This window comes from Corythoichthys intestinalis, chromosome 13, assembly GCF_030265065.1.
Source record: "Corythoichthys intestinalis isolate RoL2023-P3 chromosome 13, ASM3026506v1, whole genome shotgun sequence".
Classification (NCBI taxonomy): Eukaryota; Metazoa; Chordata; class Actinopteri; order Syngnathiformes; family Syngnathidae; genus Corythoichthys; species Corythoichthys intestinalis.
Genome location: NC_080407.1, coordinates 38,256,250 through 38,274,963, shown reverse-complemented (window position 1 = coordinate 38,274,963; position 18,714 = coordinate 38,256,250). Strand labels below are relative to the sequence as shown.

The 18,714-nt window shown below is 39.0% G+C and overlaps 1 protein-coding gene across 2 annotated transcripts; it reads left to right on the top strand.

The window, feature by feature from the left end:
- Nucleotides 1-9,441: 9,441 nt before the first annotated feature.
- LOC130929187 (uncharacterized) lies at nt 9,442-17,257 on the top strand. 2 transcript variants are annotated; one of them, XM_057856192.1, is made up of 7 exons: nt 9,442-9,558; nt 11,882-12,286; nt 15,659-15,724; nt 15,873-15,938; nt 16,405-16,473; nt 16,675-16,764; nt 16,927-17,257. In XM_057856192.1, exons 2-7 carry the CDS (start codon nt 11,893-11,895, stop codon nt 16,977-16,979), a joined length of 738 nt encoding a protein of 245 aa, XP_057712175.1. In that variant the 5' UTR covers nt 9,442-9,558; nt 11,882-11,892; the 3' UTR covers nt 16,980-17,257. The 2 variants fall into 2 exon arrangements, with proteins under 2 accessions (XP_057712175.1, XP_057712173.1); XM_057856190.1 differs by having other exon boundaries at nt 16,886-17,257.
- The last annotated feature ends 1,457 nt before the right edge of the window (nt 17,258-18,714 follow it).

Sequence of the window (18,714 nt, the reverse complement as noted above, 5' to 3'; positions counted from 1 at the left end):
AGCTTTCCCGTCAGTGAAGTCCAGCATTCAGGTATTTACCACATATTATCTTACCCGGCTAATCAGACCTCTTGTTCCGTCCCAGAATTCCTCATGCCTGCTCCCAGAATTGTGCCGACGCCCAATTGGCCTCCCATCAACACCTACAAGCTACAAGCTCGCATGCACCTACGTTGCTGCGACCCTCATGCGCTGCTAAATAAACTTTTGATAATGAGCAGAGCCACTCTCTTGTCTGCTTTGGAGTCTATTTCCTAGCACACCCTAACAGTTTCATTACAAAGTTAAGTGGCATTATTTAAAACATACTCTCTCTTTCAAACTACACTTTTCTCATTTAATATTTGAACCGCAGACCCCCAATTCCAAAAATTCAAAATCATTCATAAATGTTGTCATTAAATAAATATGGAAAATTAGAATATTTTGTTGAATATGCAAAAATAATAATGGAAAAAAACTCAAAAATACTGGCTCACAAATGAGCGTTTTGTGGGAGGATTAATGTGTATATACTTTTTAAAAATTACTAGTATTACTGAAATTGACAGAGAAATGTTTCAACAGAGTATGAGGGCCAAATGAAGGAGGGAAAAAAGGACGGACAGTAAAGCCATTCTTACGACAAGAATTTGTTTTTTTCTCGGAGTAAGTTAAAGTTTTGGTATATCATTTTTGTTAAAAATAAATATTGAAACAAATAAAACACACTGATTGATTTTTATATTTAACTTTGTTGATTAAAAATGTTATGTGTTGAAAATGTTTTTTGTTAATAACATGGTCACCACCTGACCCCTTGCATGCTACAAGAGTCACGTTGGATAAGGCGCTATTGGAACGGAAAAGCTCACTGTCGACTGCAGAGGTGTTTCCATGGCGCAAACATGAATTTTTTACGATACAAAAACAGGGGAATTCTCTAAAATTCAATTCGAAGTCGAAAATGAAGATGATTATGATGATGATAGTTCTGTAACAGTGCCCAGTGAGGAAAAGTTAGCTGCAGATTTAGACTGGAGTTCAGAAAGGTAATCTATCTTTGGTGTCTTCTATGGAGATAGAATAGTGCCAAAAGAAGGTAGGTTGTAAAATCAAAATTATCCCTGTAAAATGACCAATTTTAATAAAAAACACTTGTATTTCCAAATTTTGCGTTGTGAAATAAACATGAAAATAAAACAATGTAAAAAATAAATTCTACAGGTGTTTTTTCAATTACAAATGATTTTTTTTGTTCTACAGGTGTTTTTTCTTCACTACGGGTTAAAAATGACCAGTTACAAGTTTTGTCACATACTTGTCGAGTTTTATGAGCCAAAAAAGATACTCGTAACCTAGTTTTAAATTTAAAAAAAAAAAATACCTGTAAAATGACTAATTGTAACTTGTAAAACAAAAAAACAACAACTTGTATTTCCAAATTTTGCGTTGTGAAATAAACATGAAAAAAAACACAATGTAAAAAAAATTTCTACAAGTGTTTTTTTTCTATGGGTGTTTTTTCTTCCCTGCGGGTTAAAAATTACCAATTACAAATGCACAAGTTTTGTCACATTCTTGTCGAGTTTTATGAGCCAAAAAAGATACTCGTAACCTAATTTTAAAATGTTAAAAAATATCTGTAAAATGACTAATTATAACTTGTAAAACAAAAAAAACTTGTATTTCCAAATTTTGCGTTGTGAAATAAACATGAAAAAAACAATGTAAAAAAAAAATTCTACAAGTGTTTTTTTTCCAATTACAAGAGATTTTTTTCTATGGGTGTTTTTATCTTCGCTACGGGTTAAAAATTACCAATTACAAATGCACAAGTTTTGTCACATTCTTGTCGAGTTTTATGAGCCAAAAAAGATACTCGTAACCTAATTTTAAAATATTAAAAAATATCTGTAAAATGACTAATTTTAACTTGTAAAACAAAAAAAACGACTTGTATTTCCAAATTTTGCTTCGTGAAATAAACATGAAAAAAAAAAACACAATACAAAAAAAATTCAAGTGTTTTTTTTCCATTTACAAGTGATTTTTTTGTTCTATGGGTGTTTTTTCTTTGCTACAGGTTAGAAACCACCAATGGCGTACCGCACACAGGCTATTTTTAGACCGTGACGTCGCATCGTAAAGCGGAAGTAAAACCGAAGTGGGACATTATAGACCCGCCCTCGCATAGACTCAACGTAAAAAGTGCTACTTTTCGCCGGTAATCTTTCAAAAACGAACATGCCGATCACGCATTGCTTTTTTGGAACTTGTAAAAACGACTCTAGACATTACGACCATGAAGGATGTTTTCTTCATACGTTCCCGGAAACCAAAAACTCGAGAGGAAAAAAATGTGAAAACCGAATCAATTCACGTTTCATATGCAGCAAACATTATGTTGGGTTGGCATGGTCTTTCAGAGGACAAAGAGGTAAGCCATTTTTATATTTTGACTTAATTTTTTTAGCGTAACGTTGTGCCGTACTGCTTCTGTCTGACAATGAATGACCTGAAAAAAATTACAATGGTATCTGACTGCCACTGTTACCGTTTCTGTTATAAATATAAAAAAACAACTTTAGTAAGGGGGAAGTGTAAATAAATTATAGGATTAAGATGTGTTATCAATTAAAACATTAAAAGTGTTCGTTGGCTGTCACTGAGTAGCATTTGCAATCGCTACACAAAGCTAACTAAATTACCCCCAGGAACGGTAAGGGACGTAGGACAACCAGGGGATATATAAGAAAGACAGGGCTGATGGTAAAGGATAGCTTGTTGAAACCGGACAATGTCATTGTCGATAAAAAAAAAGCTAAAGCTATGCTTACGTCGGCTCGTTTTTTTTCGTCTTTTTCAGCCTTCGACACTAAAGCCATCTTTTTAACTGAACATTTTTATGTTCTTCCACATCTATGCCAGTCAATTTGGCACCAGGCACATCATTTTCAGAGAGAATTGGTAGGTTTAGCGCTGTAAACATCTCCTTCGTACACGATTTCCATTCATTTCCTATTAGGGACAAACGGTGGCTTGTCCTAGCTTTGTCCCAGCTTAGCAACGGTAGCTAATGCCATGAATATTAATGAGCGGAAGTGACGTGTTGCTTGCGGTACGCCATTACAACCTCACAAGTTTTGTCTCCCCCTTGTCGCGTTTTCAGAGACAAAAGTCACTTGTAACCACAGATGAAAAAATCTACTTGTACATTGAAATAATCTGTTGTAAAACACAAAAATATCATTCCAAGTCGTGGTCAAAAAAAGACATTAAGAAAACAATCTAGTGAATAGTTCTTCGGGTGCTTTTTCTTTAATGATCTACAAGTGTTTTCTGATATTAGTATATTATTTATATATATATATATATATATATATATATATATATATATATATATATATATATATATATTAGTATAAGTGGACTAGGCTAACCGACGGCCCCTCACCGTACCTAATCATTTAGCTAAGCATAGGTCGACCGATGTGTGGTAGCGAGCCTCAGAGGGAACGATGGGACTCAAAAGGTTTGTTGTATTTAAATGGAAAGGGCTTTAAAGGGGGACCAAAATTTAATAAATCCAACCAAAATTAAATAAATCTAAGAACACATAACTAAATATTGTTTGTATTTCGTTTGGGTTATTTCCAGATTTATTGATGTTCTTGATTTTTATATTCATTTTTTTCAAAATGTATTACGTGATATTAGGCTCGAGCGTTTACGTCACAGAATGGGGGATCACGTGAGATTTGACAACAACGCAGCCATATTGGAAGCAGGTCTGTCTTGCAGGACATTAAACTTTAACTTGCTAGTCCGATAAAAAGACAAACTCGTTACTAAGGCGAAGAACAGATATTTGATCAAACTTAAGGATGTGAACAATATTGACCCTTACGAGCAAGCCGAAGACAAATGGAGTAAAGGTGTCGACGGGCTTCCACAATTACGTAAAATGGACACTCTGCTGTATTTATTGTTTGGTGTATGTTACTAAACTCATCAGCGATTCCGAAATTACAAATCGCTACAAACTTACAACAGTTTACATTTCAAAACGTATTGTGATATTGTTTATTTTTCCATTTCTATTGATGTAAACATATTCATATTAGTTTTATATATTTCAATCTGTTCATGTTTTTAAAATTGGATATTATCCCCTGTAAGATATATTTCAATTTTGTTTCCACTTGTAGGAATTGCTCCGTGACCATTTAGTGCACAGACTTGTGACCCGACTTGCTAGGTGGCTTAATCGTCTCCCTTTGGATATGGATTACCTCGAATTCATCATTTGTCAGGATTTGGTTGTATTTGACGCCATTGCTACTCGCTTAAATGTTTCACAGGGCATTGTTGATGGGCTACGTGATGTCTATGTGATGGTATGCAATGTTGGGAGTACAGGTAGATGTAGCCTGCTGAGCATAACTGCTTGTCGCACCTCCGACGGTGCCAGTAGGCCCGCTGCAGGGTCGTCAGCCGGGAGCCGCCCCTCATTGATGTTTCGCCCCTTTCATCTCTGGGTGGTGGCGCAGTGTCAGGGACGTCTCCCTGCCACTCCCTGCAGCTGGCTTGTGGGCTGAGCCCCAATGGACTATGCATGGCAGGGGAGTCCAAGTCCCTGAGTCAAGTACAGGACTCACCGCATACCGGTCAAACTTGGAGGTCCTATGCTGCTTGTTTCCCCCACATATAAATAGGGAGACAAAAATAACAGTTGCCAATGAAAGCGGAAGAATTGGCCGTCCTAGAATATTGATCCCTAAAGAGCATACACTGCACCTTCTAGATGTTGAGTTACCTGTTACCACTATAGCTCAGCTCTTCGGAGTGTCACGAAGGACATTACATAGACACATGGCAGAATGGGGTTATACTGTGCAAGGAAGTTATAGAGTCTACCCACGTACCACGTGTTCGCTGTAGGGTTCCGCCCACTTGTCCGTCATTTTGACTCTGTATTTGCATTGTTTTCAATTGATGGCGGAATTTAAAATGCATTTCATGGAAGACCCGGTGCTTTCTGATGCCGCAAACTCACTGGATCTGTTGCATAAAAGGCATTATGAGGAAAAGCTTCGTTTTATACAGTCGCCAGATCCATATTTGATGCCCAAATCGATGTTTTTCGACCCACTGTCTTCGCCCTGTCTGCCTGACATCTGCTACGCTGATTTTTACAATGATCTTGTCCACACAAAATCAGCCTATTCTCACGAAAAACTTCAAGAGCTTGGACGCTTATAAATACTTCGTTGCTGGTTGGGTGAAACAGGTCCTCGTTTGGCAGGAATCTATCTTGTGCTTGGAAAGGTGAGTTACGAAATTTTCAATTCGAATTCTTTTGTTATTGCTAACATCCACTGTCAAGTCTAATGTATTTCATGTCGTTTGTCAATGGAGTTAAGGCTTTTAATGTTTATATGGTTTAGCGATAGCACTCCTACTCCTACTACATACATACGTGTATGTTGTCGGCGATTAGCCTAGCAATGATCTTAATTGTGGTTATTTGTCAGCCCCGTAGACGAGGCCAGTTTCTTTCACTTGGTACAGCTAAATATTATTCAAAAAATAACGATGGTGGAAGAAAGGGAAGTCACAAACATCTTGAATTTGAAACTATGTCGTACTACGTCGTATGTTGTCGGCGATTAGCCTAGCAATGATCTTAATTGTGGGTATTTGTCAGCCCCGTAGACGAGGCCAGTTTCTTTCACTTGGTACAGCTAAATATTATTCAAAAAATAACGATGGTGGAAGAAAGGGAAGTCACAAACATCTTGAATTTGAAACTATGTCGTACTACGTCGTATGTTGTCGGCGATTAGCCTAGCAATGATCTTAATTGTGGTTGTCAGGCCAAAACCCTCTAAATATATATTAAATGCATCTTACCGGATATAAAATGACTACTACATAGTCTGTGGTGATTTTTTGGTGTCCAGTTTTCACGTCGAATTGCAGCCGTCCATTTCGCTCGTCTCTTTGGATCCCTCGGAATATGGTAAAACTTCAAGTCTTTCCTTCCATCTTCTCTGTTAGTGCAACCAACAGCCACACACGCCTTCACCATTTTGATTATTAATGTTAAGGAGCAGAAAAACACGCCGTAAATAGGAGAAATGTACGTAGCCGTAATAGGTTAACACTATGTTTTGACGGACAAGTGGGCGGAACCCTACAGCGAACACGTGGTACGTGGGTAGACTCTATAGCAGTTTAACAGATGAGGAACTGGACTCCGTGTCAGAAATACACACTAGCAACCCAAATGTGGGTTGTAGAATGATGAAAGGATTGCTGAAAGCACAGGGGCATAAAGTACAGTGGGAGAGAGTTAGGTCTTCAATGCACAGAGTGGACACATCAAGCATTGTCTCTCGGTTGTCTCAGCTTCTCTGTGTGGTCAGAAGAACATATTCAGTCCTGAGCCCGAAATCTCTGATGCATGTAGACACCAATCACAAACTAATTAGGTAGGTATAGTCAAGATTAATAATTTAAGAACTTTTCAAAAGTATATTCAGCACAAATTAAAATTTTTGTATGTGGTACCTGGATTTCTTTTATTTTTCATCCTCATAGGTACAACATTGTCATTTTCGGAGGCATCGATGGCAATTCCAGAAAGGTTTTGGCGCTAAGTGTTATAGGATGCATGTTTTATTCATTAACCCATGAATTGTTTTTCATTCATAATAACATAATTCGTGTTTCTAATTAGTTAACAATAATGTAAATTTAATGTGCTAATACAGTGGTACCTCTACAGACAAAGTTAATTCGTTCCAGGATGTTGTTTGTAAGTCGAAACGGTTTTATGTCGAGCAGGATTTTCCCATAAGAATACATTATAATTCCATGAATTCGTTCCACAGCCCAAAAAACTACACTAAATCCTTAATAAGTACTGCTGATACTATTAAAAATGTCAATTACACATAGCAAAACAAACAAATTATAAATAAAAAAACGGAATAATATTATAATAATAATTCCTGTAATAATGTAACGAATCAGGTTCTAATGTGGCGGATATTTTTTTATGTACCTGGATGCACCGTGTGACTGACTTGACAGAAGCGGTGCAGTTGAGTTTACTTTCGCTTCCAATGTTTTCTTCAGAACACCGTCAACTGCGGGAGACAGTAGGAGTTTTGTGTTGGATAAGGTCTGAAATAAATAACGACCTGTCGAAGCTGGCGATTTCTTGGCTATGTTACCACAATAAGAGTTGTCACCTTAACTTATAAAGACTGGCGAACAGAGGAGAACCGCCTGCCGAGTTCGACATTCTACGGCCCTATTGCCGACCCAGTTCATGGATGCACACACCATGCTTATATTTTGCCATCATTTACATCTTCATTTCAATGGTAAGCGTCACCTTTTCCTTTTTCTCCTCCAGTACTAATATTTTTGGATCCAGTGTTGACTTCTCATAAGAAAAAAAAAATCAGCCTTCTGGCAAAACAAAGAAACTGCGGCGCTGTAAAAAAAAAAAAAACGTATTTCGAGCAAGTCGTCGGATGTAGAAACAAATGGCGAGTCAAATTTTACGTCGGATGTTGAAAACATCGTGTGTAGAAGCGATCGCATGTCGAGGTACCACTGTATATCGTTATGTTTAAATGATATTGTCTTTTTTTCAAATATTAATCACCACCACATTGATTCATAACATTGGTACTATGTAGATTGTATTCATTCTGTATGTTCCAGAGCGAAGGATTTAAAATTTGTTCAGATAATATGCGCAAATACTGTGTGTTGATATATACAAACATAATATGTATATATATATATATATCAGATCATGTATTTGAGGGCCTCGAACAACAACCTGGCATCGACAACCATGGTTTTCTTCCATGAGACAGTTGAGATGTTCGGCGTACCACCGAGGTAAAAATTGAGCACAGCAATGCTTAGTTTTGTTGGCTGACTTACTTGAGCTATCGTAAGACCTGGTTAGATCGAGACTTAGACAACTGGTTAAAAATCCAAGAGTTCTACGTATTTACTGTGGACAATGTCTGTTTTCTTTACTTTATCAGAGTCCGGGGTGATCATGGGGTAGAGAATTTCGATGTGGCACGATTTATGTTTTCTGTCAGAGGAACAGGGAGGAGCAGTTTCATCGACGGTAAAAGTGTACATAACCAAAGGTAATTGTTTTCATTAGTCTGTCATCATAATGAATAAAAACGACCATGTTATTATAGTGTGATTACCTACCTTGCTTCACTCACCTATAGTTAAAATGTACAATTACGAACACTAAGGAATACAGTTTTTGTTGAGTTGGATCTGACAGCTGTTTTGTACTCAGTTCTGGGTGCAGAACCCGAACCTGATGTAAATTTTTGTCATCACATCATGGTTTTGAAGTATTAGCTGTATGGTCTGGCGTTGTTCAGGTGGTGTAACGTGAAAACAATCCAACCAAATCACAGATAAAACATACTGTTCTTTGAGATGCAGCTGTAATGCAGTAATCATAACAGGACTCTGTAAAGGGGTTATAGCCAAATCGCTTTTCCATTATTGTGTATAGTATAAATATATCCAGCTGAACTCAATTCCTTATTGATATTTTGGAAAATTGCAAATTTTTTGAAATCCAGCATCTTGTGGAATACTCAAAGCTACAACATATCATAATTGTACATGAAACTGTGAAGTTGGAAAGCCAACTGGCACTTTGCAATCCAAGAGACATTTGGACTTTTGTCCAAAAAATGGCGCTGTCTTCTCCACATTCAGGTCGCATTTTCTTTGCTAAATTTGGCCGTTTGGAATTCATTTTCCATACTACAAGGAGGGCGTATGTATAGAGATGAAACCCATCTAAGAACACTCCCAGACAGATAAAGTACAACTGTGTAAAATTTTGTAAAAATCCGGCCAGTTGTTTCGGCGTCCACAGGAAACAAACGCACACAGAGAAAGTTCCATTTATATATAACTATAGATATAGATAGGCTCCTTCGTTAAAAAAAAAAAAAAAACAAGTATTTCATAAAATGTATAATGCAAGTTTCAAATATCAACATAAATTAATATGAAAGAAATAGACATGACTTAAATTTTTATGACATTGGATACTACAGTTGTTTGCAAGTAGTAACAACATAGTAAATAGGAACGCTGTAGTGAAAATAAAACTAATGGGTAAGAGAATTTTTTTTTATTCTGAATTCAAATTCTGCATTACATTTCAAACATTTTATCCCCAACAGGTCCCCCATTGATTGTTTTGTTTGTGTTAGGATAAACACTAACACACATTTTTCTGAAACAGAATTGAACGCCTTTGGAGATATGGCTTTAGTGCTGTCACCAGCAGATTCTATGATATATTACATCAGCTTGAGGAGGAGGGGCATCTTGATCTGTCCAGCAATCTTCACATCTTTGCTTGCCATTACGCCTTCATTCCCCTTATCCAACGCCACCTTGATATTTTCCGAGATGGCTGGGATGACCACCCCCTACGAACGGACGGGAACCTCTCCCCAATTGGGGCAGCAATATCACTCCCAGGAATGTGATGAGGTTGGTTTACCCATAATGAAAACTGAAAGTCCAATAACGCTTAGATTTTTCCAGGTGATTTTAATAAAGTCCCACTGCCACCATTCCGTCCAGACAATGGCTTAAATATAGTCCAAAAAGTAATGATAAATAATAAAAACATACGCAGATCCATAACTATTTGTGTAGTAAAAGTCATTCTTGTAGTGGTTGGCCTCGGCATAGTTGAAATTGATGACATCTTAAAATTCAATTCACTTTTATTTGTATAGCCCTATATCATAACAAGGTTGTCTCAAAGGGCTTTGCATAGACAATATGATGCACAGAAACAGCAGATGAAATAAATAGAAATGAAATAAATAAAGGTCAAGCCCTGGGCAACCCCCATCCTTTGACCCTCCATGTCGGAAAGGAAAAACTCCAAAACTCCTTGGGAAGGATTCTGGCTGGAGTACTATTCCTGAAAACATTATTTGGGACTTTTTATCAGTGGTGCGACAAATCAGAATACAAAATTGAAAGTGGGTCAGCGAAGACTCCCTTCTCACGTCCCTTCTGTTTACAGACTGGTGTCACTGTACTACTGTGTGGCGCTACTTTATTTTACAAACAAAATGACTACGGGTTGTTGCGCAGTGAAGTCCTAATTCAGTTAAGTACCCAGGTGACAGTGGGACTTAGAATTGTGCAATTGTATAGGTTTGCTGCAAAAATAATGGAACTAAGGCAAAATAAATCATTAACATCAATTATTTCCTAGGTAATAATATTCCTGTGTAGAAGCCATATCGAAGTCATGATTGTGCATTTTTGACATGACTGTCTTCGGTGGCACTTTGCTTGCAATTTAAACATACAGTGCCCTCCATAATCATTGGCACCTGTGGTTAAGATGTGTTTTTTAGCTTCTTATAATTTTTTAAAAAATCAAATAATATGGGACGTTAATGGAAAAAAAGAGAAAAATCCAACCTTCAATACCAGTGCATTCATTCAGTGGGGAAAAATCCCACATAAAGAAAAAATGATTTGACATCAAATAATGTGTGTCACAATTATTAGCACCCCTGGCGTTAATACTTTGTACAACCCCCTTTTGCCAACAAAAGGTCTGTGGACTGAGATGGCCATAGGAGGAGCTTGATTTTGTGTCTGGTGAACCATCTCTGTGTAGATTTGGCCATATGTTTAGGGTCATTGTCTTGCTGAAAGACCCAGTGACGACCCATCTTCAGCTATCGGGCAGAGGGCAGCAGATTTTGATTTAAAATGTCCTGGTATTTCAAAGCATTCATGATGCCATGCACCCTAGCAAGGTTCCCAGGGCCTTTGGAAGCGAAACAGCACCACAGCATCACTGACCCACACCCATATTTCACAGTGGGTATGAGGTGCTTTTCAGCATGCGCATCTTTCGTGGCACGCCAGACCCACTTAGAGTGTTTGTTGCCAAAAAGCTCAATCTTGGTCTCAGCTGACCAAAGCACACGGTCCCAGTTGAAGCCTGGGAGCGGGTGCTTTGGTCAGATGAGACCAAGATTGAGCTTTTTGGCAACAAACACTCTTAAGTGGGTCTGGCGTGCCACGGTCCCAGTTGAAGCCTGGGAGCGGGTGCTTTGATCAGATGAGACCAAGATTGAGCTTTTTGGAAACAAACACTCTAAGGGGGTCTGCCTTTTGCCAGATCAAGGGCAGAAGAGGCCGCTATGCATTGCTGAAATGTGCTGACACACATGTACAGTGCCCTCCATAATTATCATCTGAAGATGGGACCAAGATTGAGCTTTTTGGCAACAAACACTCTAAGTGAGTCTGGCGTGCCACGAAAGATGCGCATGCTGAAAAGCACCTCATACCCACTGTGAAGTATGGGGGTGGGTCAGTGATGCTGTGGGGCTGTTTCGCTTCCAAAAGCCCTGGGAACCTTGTTAGGGTGCATGGCATCATGAATGCTTTGAAATACCAGGACATTTTAAATCAAAATCTGTTGCCCTCTGCCCGATAGCTGAAGATGGGTCTTCACTGGGTCTTTCAGCAAGACAATAGGCGCTTTCGCACTGGTGTAACTATCCGCAGTTCCTCGACCCTTTTGGGGATGGATGACGTCATTTTGTGTGTTCGGATATGTAGGAACGTAGGACGAGGACCTCGTCTTCCGAGCAACATTTTAGCGCCGACTCTAAAGTGAGTGCTTTCCGCGGGGCCGCGGGAACGATATTACGTAGCTCTTTGGTGATTCGCTGAAATCAGCGGTAAACACGCCCCTTACTTTTCGCGCATCACGTGGAGCCGCCATATTTAAAAAACAACTACTCTGTCTGTAAATTGTTGTTGTTGCCAGTAGGAAAAACAATGGAGCCAGGAAAAGCTCAATGGAGCGACGAGGAGGTAAAAGCCCTCCTTGCTATTTATTCAACTGCGAGCGTCCAAAGAGGACTTGAGGGGTCGCAACACAACATAAAAATATTTGCCGAGATAAGTGCACAACTGGAGAAGGCTGGGGTTTACCACAGCGCAAAACAATGTAGGGAAAAAATGAAGAAACTGAAACAGGACTACAAGAAAATCAAAGGCCACAACAACCAGAGCGGGGCAGACAGAAAAACTGGCAAATGGTATGAGACGCTCGACCTCATATTGGGCCACAGACCAGCATATGGGAACGCCGAAACAAAAGACTCCTCTGCTTCACTTTTGCGGTCGATGACGCAGAAGGAGAACAACCCACCCTCCCAGCTGCTTGAAGGTATGGAACAAGAAATTATTTAAGGGTGTAACCATTTGTTTTTGCATGTTCGGTTCCGTTCACTTGCGTATACTGTCGGTTTTGTTGTATTTTTCCCCTGATAAAATGCATTCTAAACGCTGCATCGGGAACCGAATTACTGAAGGTGTTTCCCCACGGACGCATTAAGTGTCGGACATGACTAGTCTCGTTTTACTTTTTGTAATAGAGAAAGGTAAGTGAATAAATACATAGTTACAGTGCCTTGCAAAAGTATTCGGCCCCCTTGAATCTTGCAACCTTTCGCCACATTTCAGGCTTCAAACATAAAGATATGAAATTTAATTTTTTTGTCAAGAATCAACAACAAGGGGGACACAATCGTGAAGTGGAACAACATTTATTGGATAATTTAAACTTTTTTAACAAATAAAAAACTGAAAAGTGGGGCATGCAATATTATTCGGCCCCCTTACTTTCAGTGCAGCAAACTCACTCCAGAAGTTCAGTGAGGATCTCTGAATGATCCAATGTTGTCCTAATTGACCGATGATGATAAATAGAATCCGCCTGTGTGTAATCAAGTCTCCGTATAAATGCACCTGCTCTGTGATAGTCTCAGAGTTCTGTTTAACCCTTTAACACCTTAGCCTATTTTGGCCGAATTTGCATGCATTTGATGTTGCCTTTAAATTTCAAAGAAAAAATTGTTTACAATGGCCAAATTGGGTCCCTTTTTTCAGGACACCTTGAACTTCATGTCTAAACTGTTGTTTTCTTCACTGACCAATTATAATCCACATTTTGGACCCAAAAAGACAAAAAAATCCCAAAATCTTTTTTCAAAATTTGTAAAGTTGACGTGCCACTGACAACCAAACATGCTCGACCAACCGTTTTGAAGCTTGATAATATTTATTCAACTTGTTAGGATAAACATTCAATAAAAAAAAATATAATTGAATAGTTTTATGTTTGACAATTCAACACAAACAGCAGGTATGGTCATAGGCGTTTTTGGCCTTTACACATACTATGGTCAAAACAGGCTATATAGTGTGCAAAATAGTGAGGAAAAAAATGTCTATATATCATCTAACACAAAAAGGGTTTGGAAGATATCTCTTTGTGAAGTTAGGTGTTGTACCCATCACCTTATCAAAAGTACATACGTACATGCAATCAAGCTTCTCGCACACACATCTACATAAAAATTGAAAAGATTATAGTGAAGAAAAAATATATATAACATTGAAAAAAGTATTTTAAAAAATATTGACAAGTAGTTCAATTTCTTGGATTTTTCAGGCATGCGACCCAATAAAGTTTTTTTTTGTTTTTTTTTTGCGCACTCAATAAAGCTTCTTCTTGAACAGGTCACGGAGCTGCGTCACAGACAACGTCACACAGCCTACTCTTTCGCCGTTTGCGCTCTACTGTCACTTCTACTCGCCGAGACGCCGATTCATCAGAGGAAAACAACAACAAATACGACTCATCTTCTTCCTTGAGTTAATGAAATAATGCATTAGCTTGTGCTAAATGTAGTTTTAGATTCATTCTGCATGTTTCAAAGTCGCTCGCTCAAACCAACCGGTGTTGTGCATTTTTCGGCACGACACCAGCCGCTGCTTGCTTCGCATGCCTCCCTTTCAATAGTTGGCGCCTCGCTCGGAAATTTATTAAAAATGATCACATTCGGTTCGTCCTTCCTGACATCACAACGACTCTTGGGATAAGTAGTATTTTGTGCAGCTTTCAGTTTTGAAAAAGGACAAGAAATGATGACAATATGGAGATGGATACATGGTCCATGCAGCGTTTTAATGTATATTTATGAGTGCAATAAAACTATAAAATTCAAATGACATTATCTCCCGTTTTTCTTGGCCGATTGACTTCAAATAAAAACTGGTGTGGACATCAACTTCCGCACTTTCAAACGAGACCAACCAGCAGCACTTGGGTGATGTAATTACAGCGTGACGAAGCTTCAAAGACGATATGCGTAAACGCGTCGCTGCCGACACGTTCGGTGTTAAAGGGTTAAAGTGCAGAGAGCATTATGAAAACCAAGGAACACACCAGGCAGATCCGAGATACTGTTGTGGAGAAGTTTAAAGCCGGATTTGGATACAAAAAGATTTGCCAAGCTTTAAACATCTCAAGGAGCACTGTGCAAGCCATCATATTGAAATGGAAGGAGCATCAGACCACTGCAAATCTACCAAGACCCGGCCGTCCTTCCAAACTTTCTTCTCAAACGAGGAGAAAACTGATCAGAGATGCAGCCAAGAGGCCCATGATCACTCTGGATGAACTGCAGAGATCTACAGCTGAGGTGGGAGAGTCTGTCCATAGGACAACAATCAGTCGTACACTGCACAAATCTGGCCTTTATGGAAGAGTGGCAAGAAGAAAGCCATTTCTCAAAGATATCCATAAAAATTCTCGTTTAAAGTTTGCCACAAGCCACCTGGGAGACACACCAAACATGTGGAAGAAGGTGCTCTGGTCAGATGAAACCAAAATCGAACTTTTTGGCCACAATGCAAAACGATATGTTTGGCGTAAAAGCGACACAGCTCATCACCCTGAACACACCATCCCCACTGTCAAACATGGTGGTGGCAGCATCATGGTTTGGGCCTGCTTTTCTTCAGCAGGGACAGGGAAGATGGTTAAAATTGACGGGAAGATGGATGCAGCCAAATACAGGAACATTCTGGAAGAAAACCTGTTGGTATCTGCACAAGACCTGAGACTGGGACGGAGATTTATCTTCCAACAGGTCAATGATCCAAAACATAAAGCCAAATCTACAATGGAATGGTTCAAAAATAAATGTATCCAGGTGATAGAATGGCCAAGTCAAAGTCCAGACCTGAATCCAATCGAGAATCTGTGGAAAGAGCTGAAGACTGCTGTTCACAAACACTCTCCATCCAACCTGACTGAGCTCGAGCTGTTTTGCAAGGAAGAATGGGCAAGAATGTCAGTCTCTCGATGTGCAAAACTGATAGAAACATACCCCAAGTGACTTGCAGCTGTAATTGGAGCAAAAGGTGGCGCTACAAAGTATTAATGCAAGGGGGCCGAATGATATTGCACGTCCCGCTTTTCAGTTTTTTATCTTTTTATTATTTTATATCTTTATGTTTGAAGCCTGAAATGTGGCGAAAGGTTGCAAAGTTCAAGGGGGCCGAATACTTTTGCAAGGCACTGTATGTCGACATTGCGGTACAGATATGTTGACCTAGATAACACTGCAGAAACAGAAGATGTTGTGTCTACACTTAAGAAAGTAAACTAGATTTTGTCACAACGAAATTTTAAATTCTCAATCCTTTAAATGTTATGTTGTTGAGATGCATTGTGTTTCTAATCAAACAGAGCAAAACAGATCTCTTCAATCAAATCCAATTCCTGTTGCCTGCAGTACCCCTTGTCGCCCATCAGGTAAGTCATGCTGCCTGAATGCATTCAGAAATCTTGACTTTTGTGATCTTCTCTAACTTACATTAGCTAAATGTAAATAGAGGACGTGTGGTATTCCTATTGTTTATCTGAATTAAGGTCTAATCCAAAATATTTCTCTGACCACCAGAAACACCAATGGCTTTATCAAGCAATTCCATGCCCCCTCTGAGTGACAACCGCCAACCCGCATCAGGTAAGAAACTTGTCCATGCAAAATCCCTGCTGTTGTACAACTGTTAGTTGCCCAGCAGGGTCATATCATGGCTGTACTCATTTTAAAGGAAAAAGTAACAAATTGAGCTAAGTTTCTTTATTAACCACCATTTGTCTCAGAACTTTTATTCAAAAGTGTTTATCCCCTGTGTACCCACCAGAAAACACCGTTGTGATGTCGTGCCATTCCCTGCCCCCACAAAATGCCAGTACCAGTCAGTCAGCTTACATCAGGAAAAGAAAGATTGTCTTTTATGTGCAAAATCTGTGCTGCTATAGTGGTGGTTAGCTTGATGAGTGCACTAACAACCTGGTGGGGTCATATCATGGTGGCACTTATGCTTTGTTTGAAAGGAAAAAAAGTTTTAAAAAACATTTTTTTTTTATTAACCACTTGTCCCAGAACTTGTTCATTCAAAAATGTTTATCCCCTGTGTACCCACCAGAAAACACCGTTGTGATGTCCTGCCATTCCTTGCCCCCACAAAGTGCCAGTACCAGTCAGCTTACATCAGGTAAAGAAATGTTTTATTTTATGTGCAAAATCAATGCTGCTATAATGGTGGTTAGCCTGGCTGAGTGAACTCACAACCTAATGGGATCATATCATTGCTGCACTTAAGTCTGATTAGAAAAATATACAAAACTGATAGCACAACAAATATCAATAATGAAGGATGAGAAACTTGATGTTATTTTTTTCTTTTGAAATTCAGTCACTACACACCGGTTTCTTGCTTGTCCGGATTCACAAATAATCAGCCAACGCCGCCCAGCTGCCAGCCCCCTTTGCCATCCTAGACCTGGTAAGTAAATAATCTGTTGTTCCTGCATCTTGCTAAGAAATAGTGAGAGCTTGTTGACAACTTGTAGTGTGGTGCACAGCCAGTTCTTCACTGAGTTTCCACCTTCCTTATTTTTTTGCAGCAAAGAGGAGAAAGAATGACACACTGCTTGCAACTGTGCAGGAATGGCAGGCTTCGGACGCAGAATACCAAAGGCAACGAAATGCACAATTTGACAGGATGCTGCAGGTGTTTGAAGAGCAAAATCAACACATTGAAAAGCAGTGTCAGGCTCTGCTGTTGAGTCCAGCCGGCAGCATCATATGGTAATGGAGGGTATTCGGGACATCATGAACAGAATGTCAAATCGGCATGACAAACCCTAATTAAAAGAAATTGGACTCAACCAAATATTTCACATCTAAATTTTTCTATTGTTGCAGAGTGAGTTTTCTGTAAAATATATTACTTTGAAAACAAATTTTGCACATGTTAATTTTTCTTTTGTTGGTGTGATTTTTCATGACAATATATTATTTTTAAACTTAATTTTGCACATGTTAATTTTTTTTTTGTGGCAATGTGACTTTTCATTAAAAAAATATTACTTTGAGTAACACAATGTTTTATGTCTGATTACTAGTACACTGAAGTATTCCTTAAAATGTGGCTTGCAATACATTGTGTGAGTCGTCAACACATGACACCACATTCAAAAATTTGGCCTTTGTAGCCAGCTACAGATGGAAAAAGGGGTTTATAATAATGCACATAAAACATGAATGAAAATTAAAAGACTTTTATTTTGGATGGAAAAAAAAACGAGTCATGGGTGGTGGTGTACACCTATTTAGTTGGGCAACACAAAGTGGCGCATCAAGGCTGAACGCACAGCTACACCTTCAGCATCTGTAGCAGGTGGTTGAACAGGCGTGTCTGGCTGCAGTGGCAGTGGCTCGCTCCACTCCTCTCTCCACATCTCATTGTGACTTTCACAGAGGTTATGAAGCACACAGCACGTGAGCACCATGGACTTGATCCTCCCGTCTCCACCAGTCATCGGCTTTTGTTCGCCCCCAAACAGATGGCGAGGATCGCTGTGCAATGAGTCGCTGCAAAATCTGAAACGGAAATGGAAAACTTATTTTATTGGGTATTTTGGGTAACATAAGTCACAAACTCAAAAACACAAACTTGGCTCAAATGTTTGTACATATGACAGTACATGTGTATACAGTAACAGGTGGGTTGTAACAGTACACTAAAATTAAATTTTGGTTCAGTTTTTGAAGTGCTCAGTGCAGTTAAGTCTGTACAAAAAAAAGGTTGGAAAAAATATACGTAATGCTTTTATTTTTCAAAATGTAAACAATAGAATATGTGAAAAAAAAACACTTTTGGATAATATTTCGAATACATATAAAACACCTCGTTCCTCAAATAAAAAAAAAATGTAACAATTATAATACATTTATCCACTTGACTTTTTTTCGCGTACATATTCCAGACTGTCCGACACTTAAAGCGTCCGTGCGGAAACTCCCGCAGGACCGCATCGCTTGGCTTGCGCTAGTAAATTTATGAGGGGTTCAAATGCATCAAAAGAAAACAGACAGTACGCAATTAAAACAAAAACAGTTCAATAAACCCACGTGAACACTTACATCCTTAGTACACACGTCAAATACATTGTTTTACACTTAAGGCCGAGTTATACTTCCGCGTCAGACCTACGCCGTCAAGGAAGAATCGAGTTACGACCCTACGCCGTAGGCTGACGCGCGCCTCTCGAATTTTCTAACCTTCGCGTCACCTAGACGTGTATGACGTGACGAAAACGGACTGTGATTGGTCTGCTCAGACTGTTGTTTCCGGTTTACCGCGAAAACACCACCATTGTAGAATAGAATCAAACATTATTTTCTACACGCAAAAATGCACCAAGCCGACGGGAGTATCATCGAAGAGCAA

Bases quoted from the DNA above. Each gene is read 5' to 3' on its own strand.
- LOC130929187 (XM_057856190.1), top strand. From the start codon at position 11,893: ATGGAGCCAGGAAAAGCTCAATGGAGCGACGAGGAGGTAAAAGCCCTC. The intron at 15,725-15,872 runs GTAAGTCATGCT...TCTGACCACCAG, and splicing joins TACCCCTTGTCGCCCATCAG to AAACACCAATGGCTTTATCA. The intron at 15,939-16,404 runs GTAAGAAACTTG...TGTACCCACCAG, and splicing joins CAACCGCCAACCCGCATCAG to AAAACACCGTTGTGATGTCC.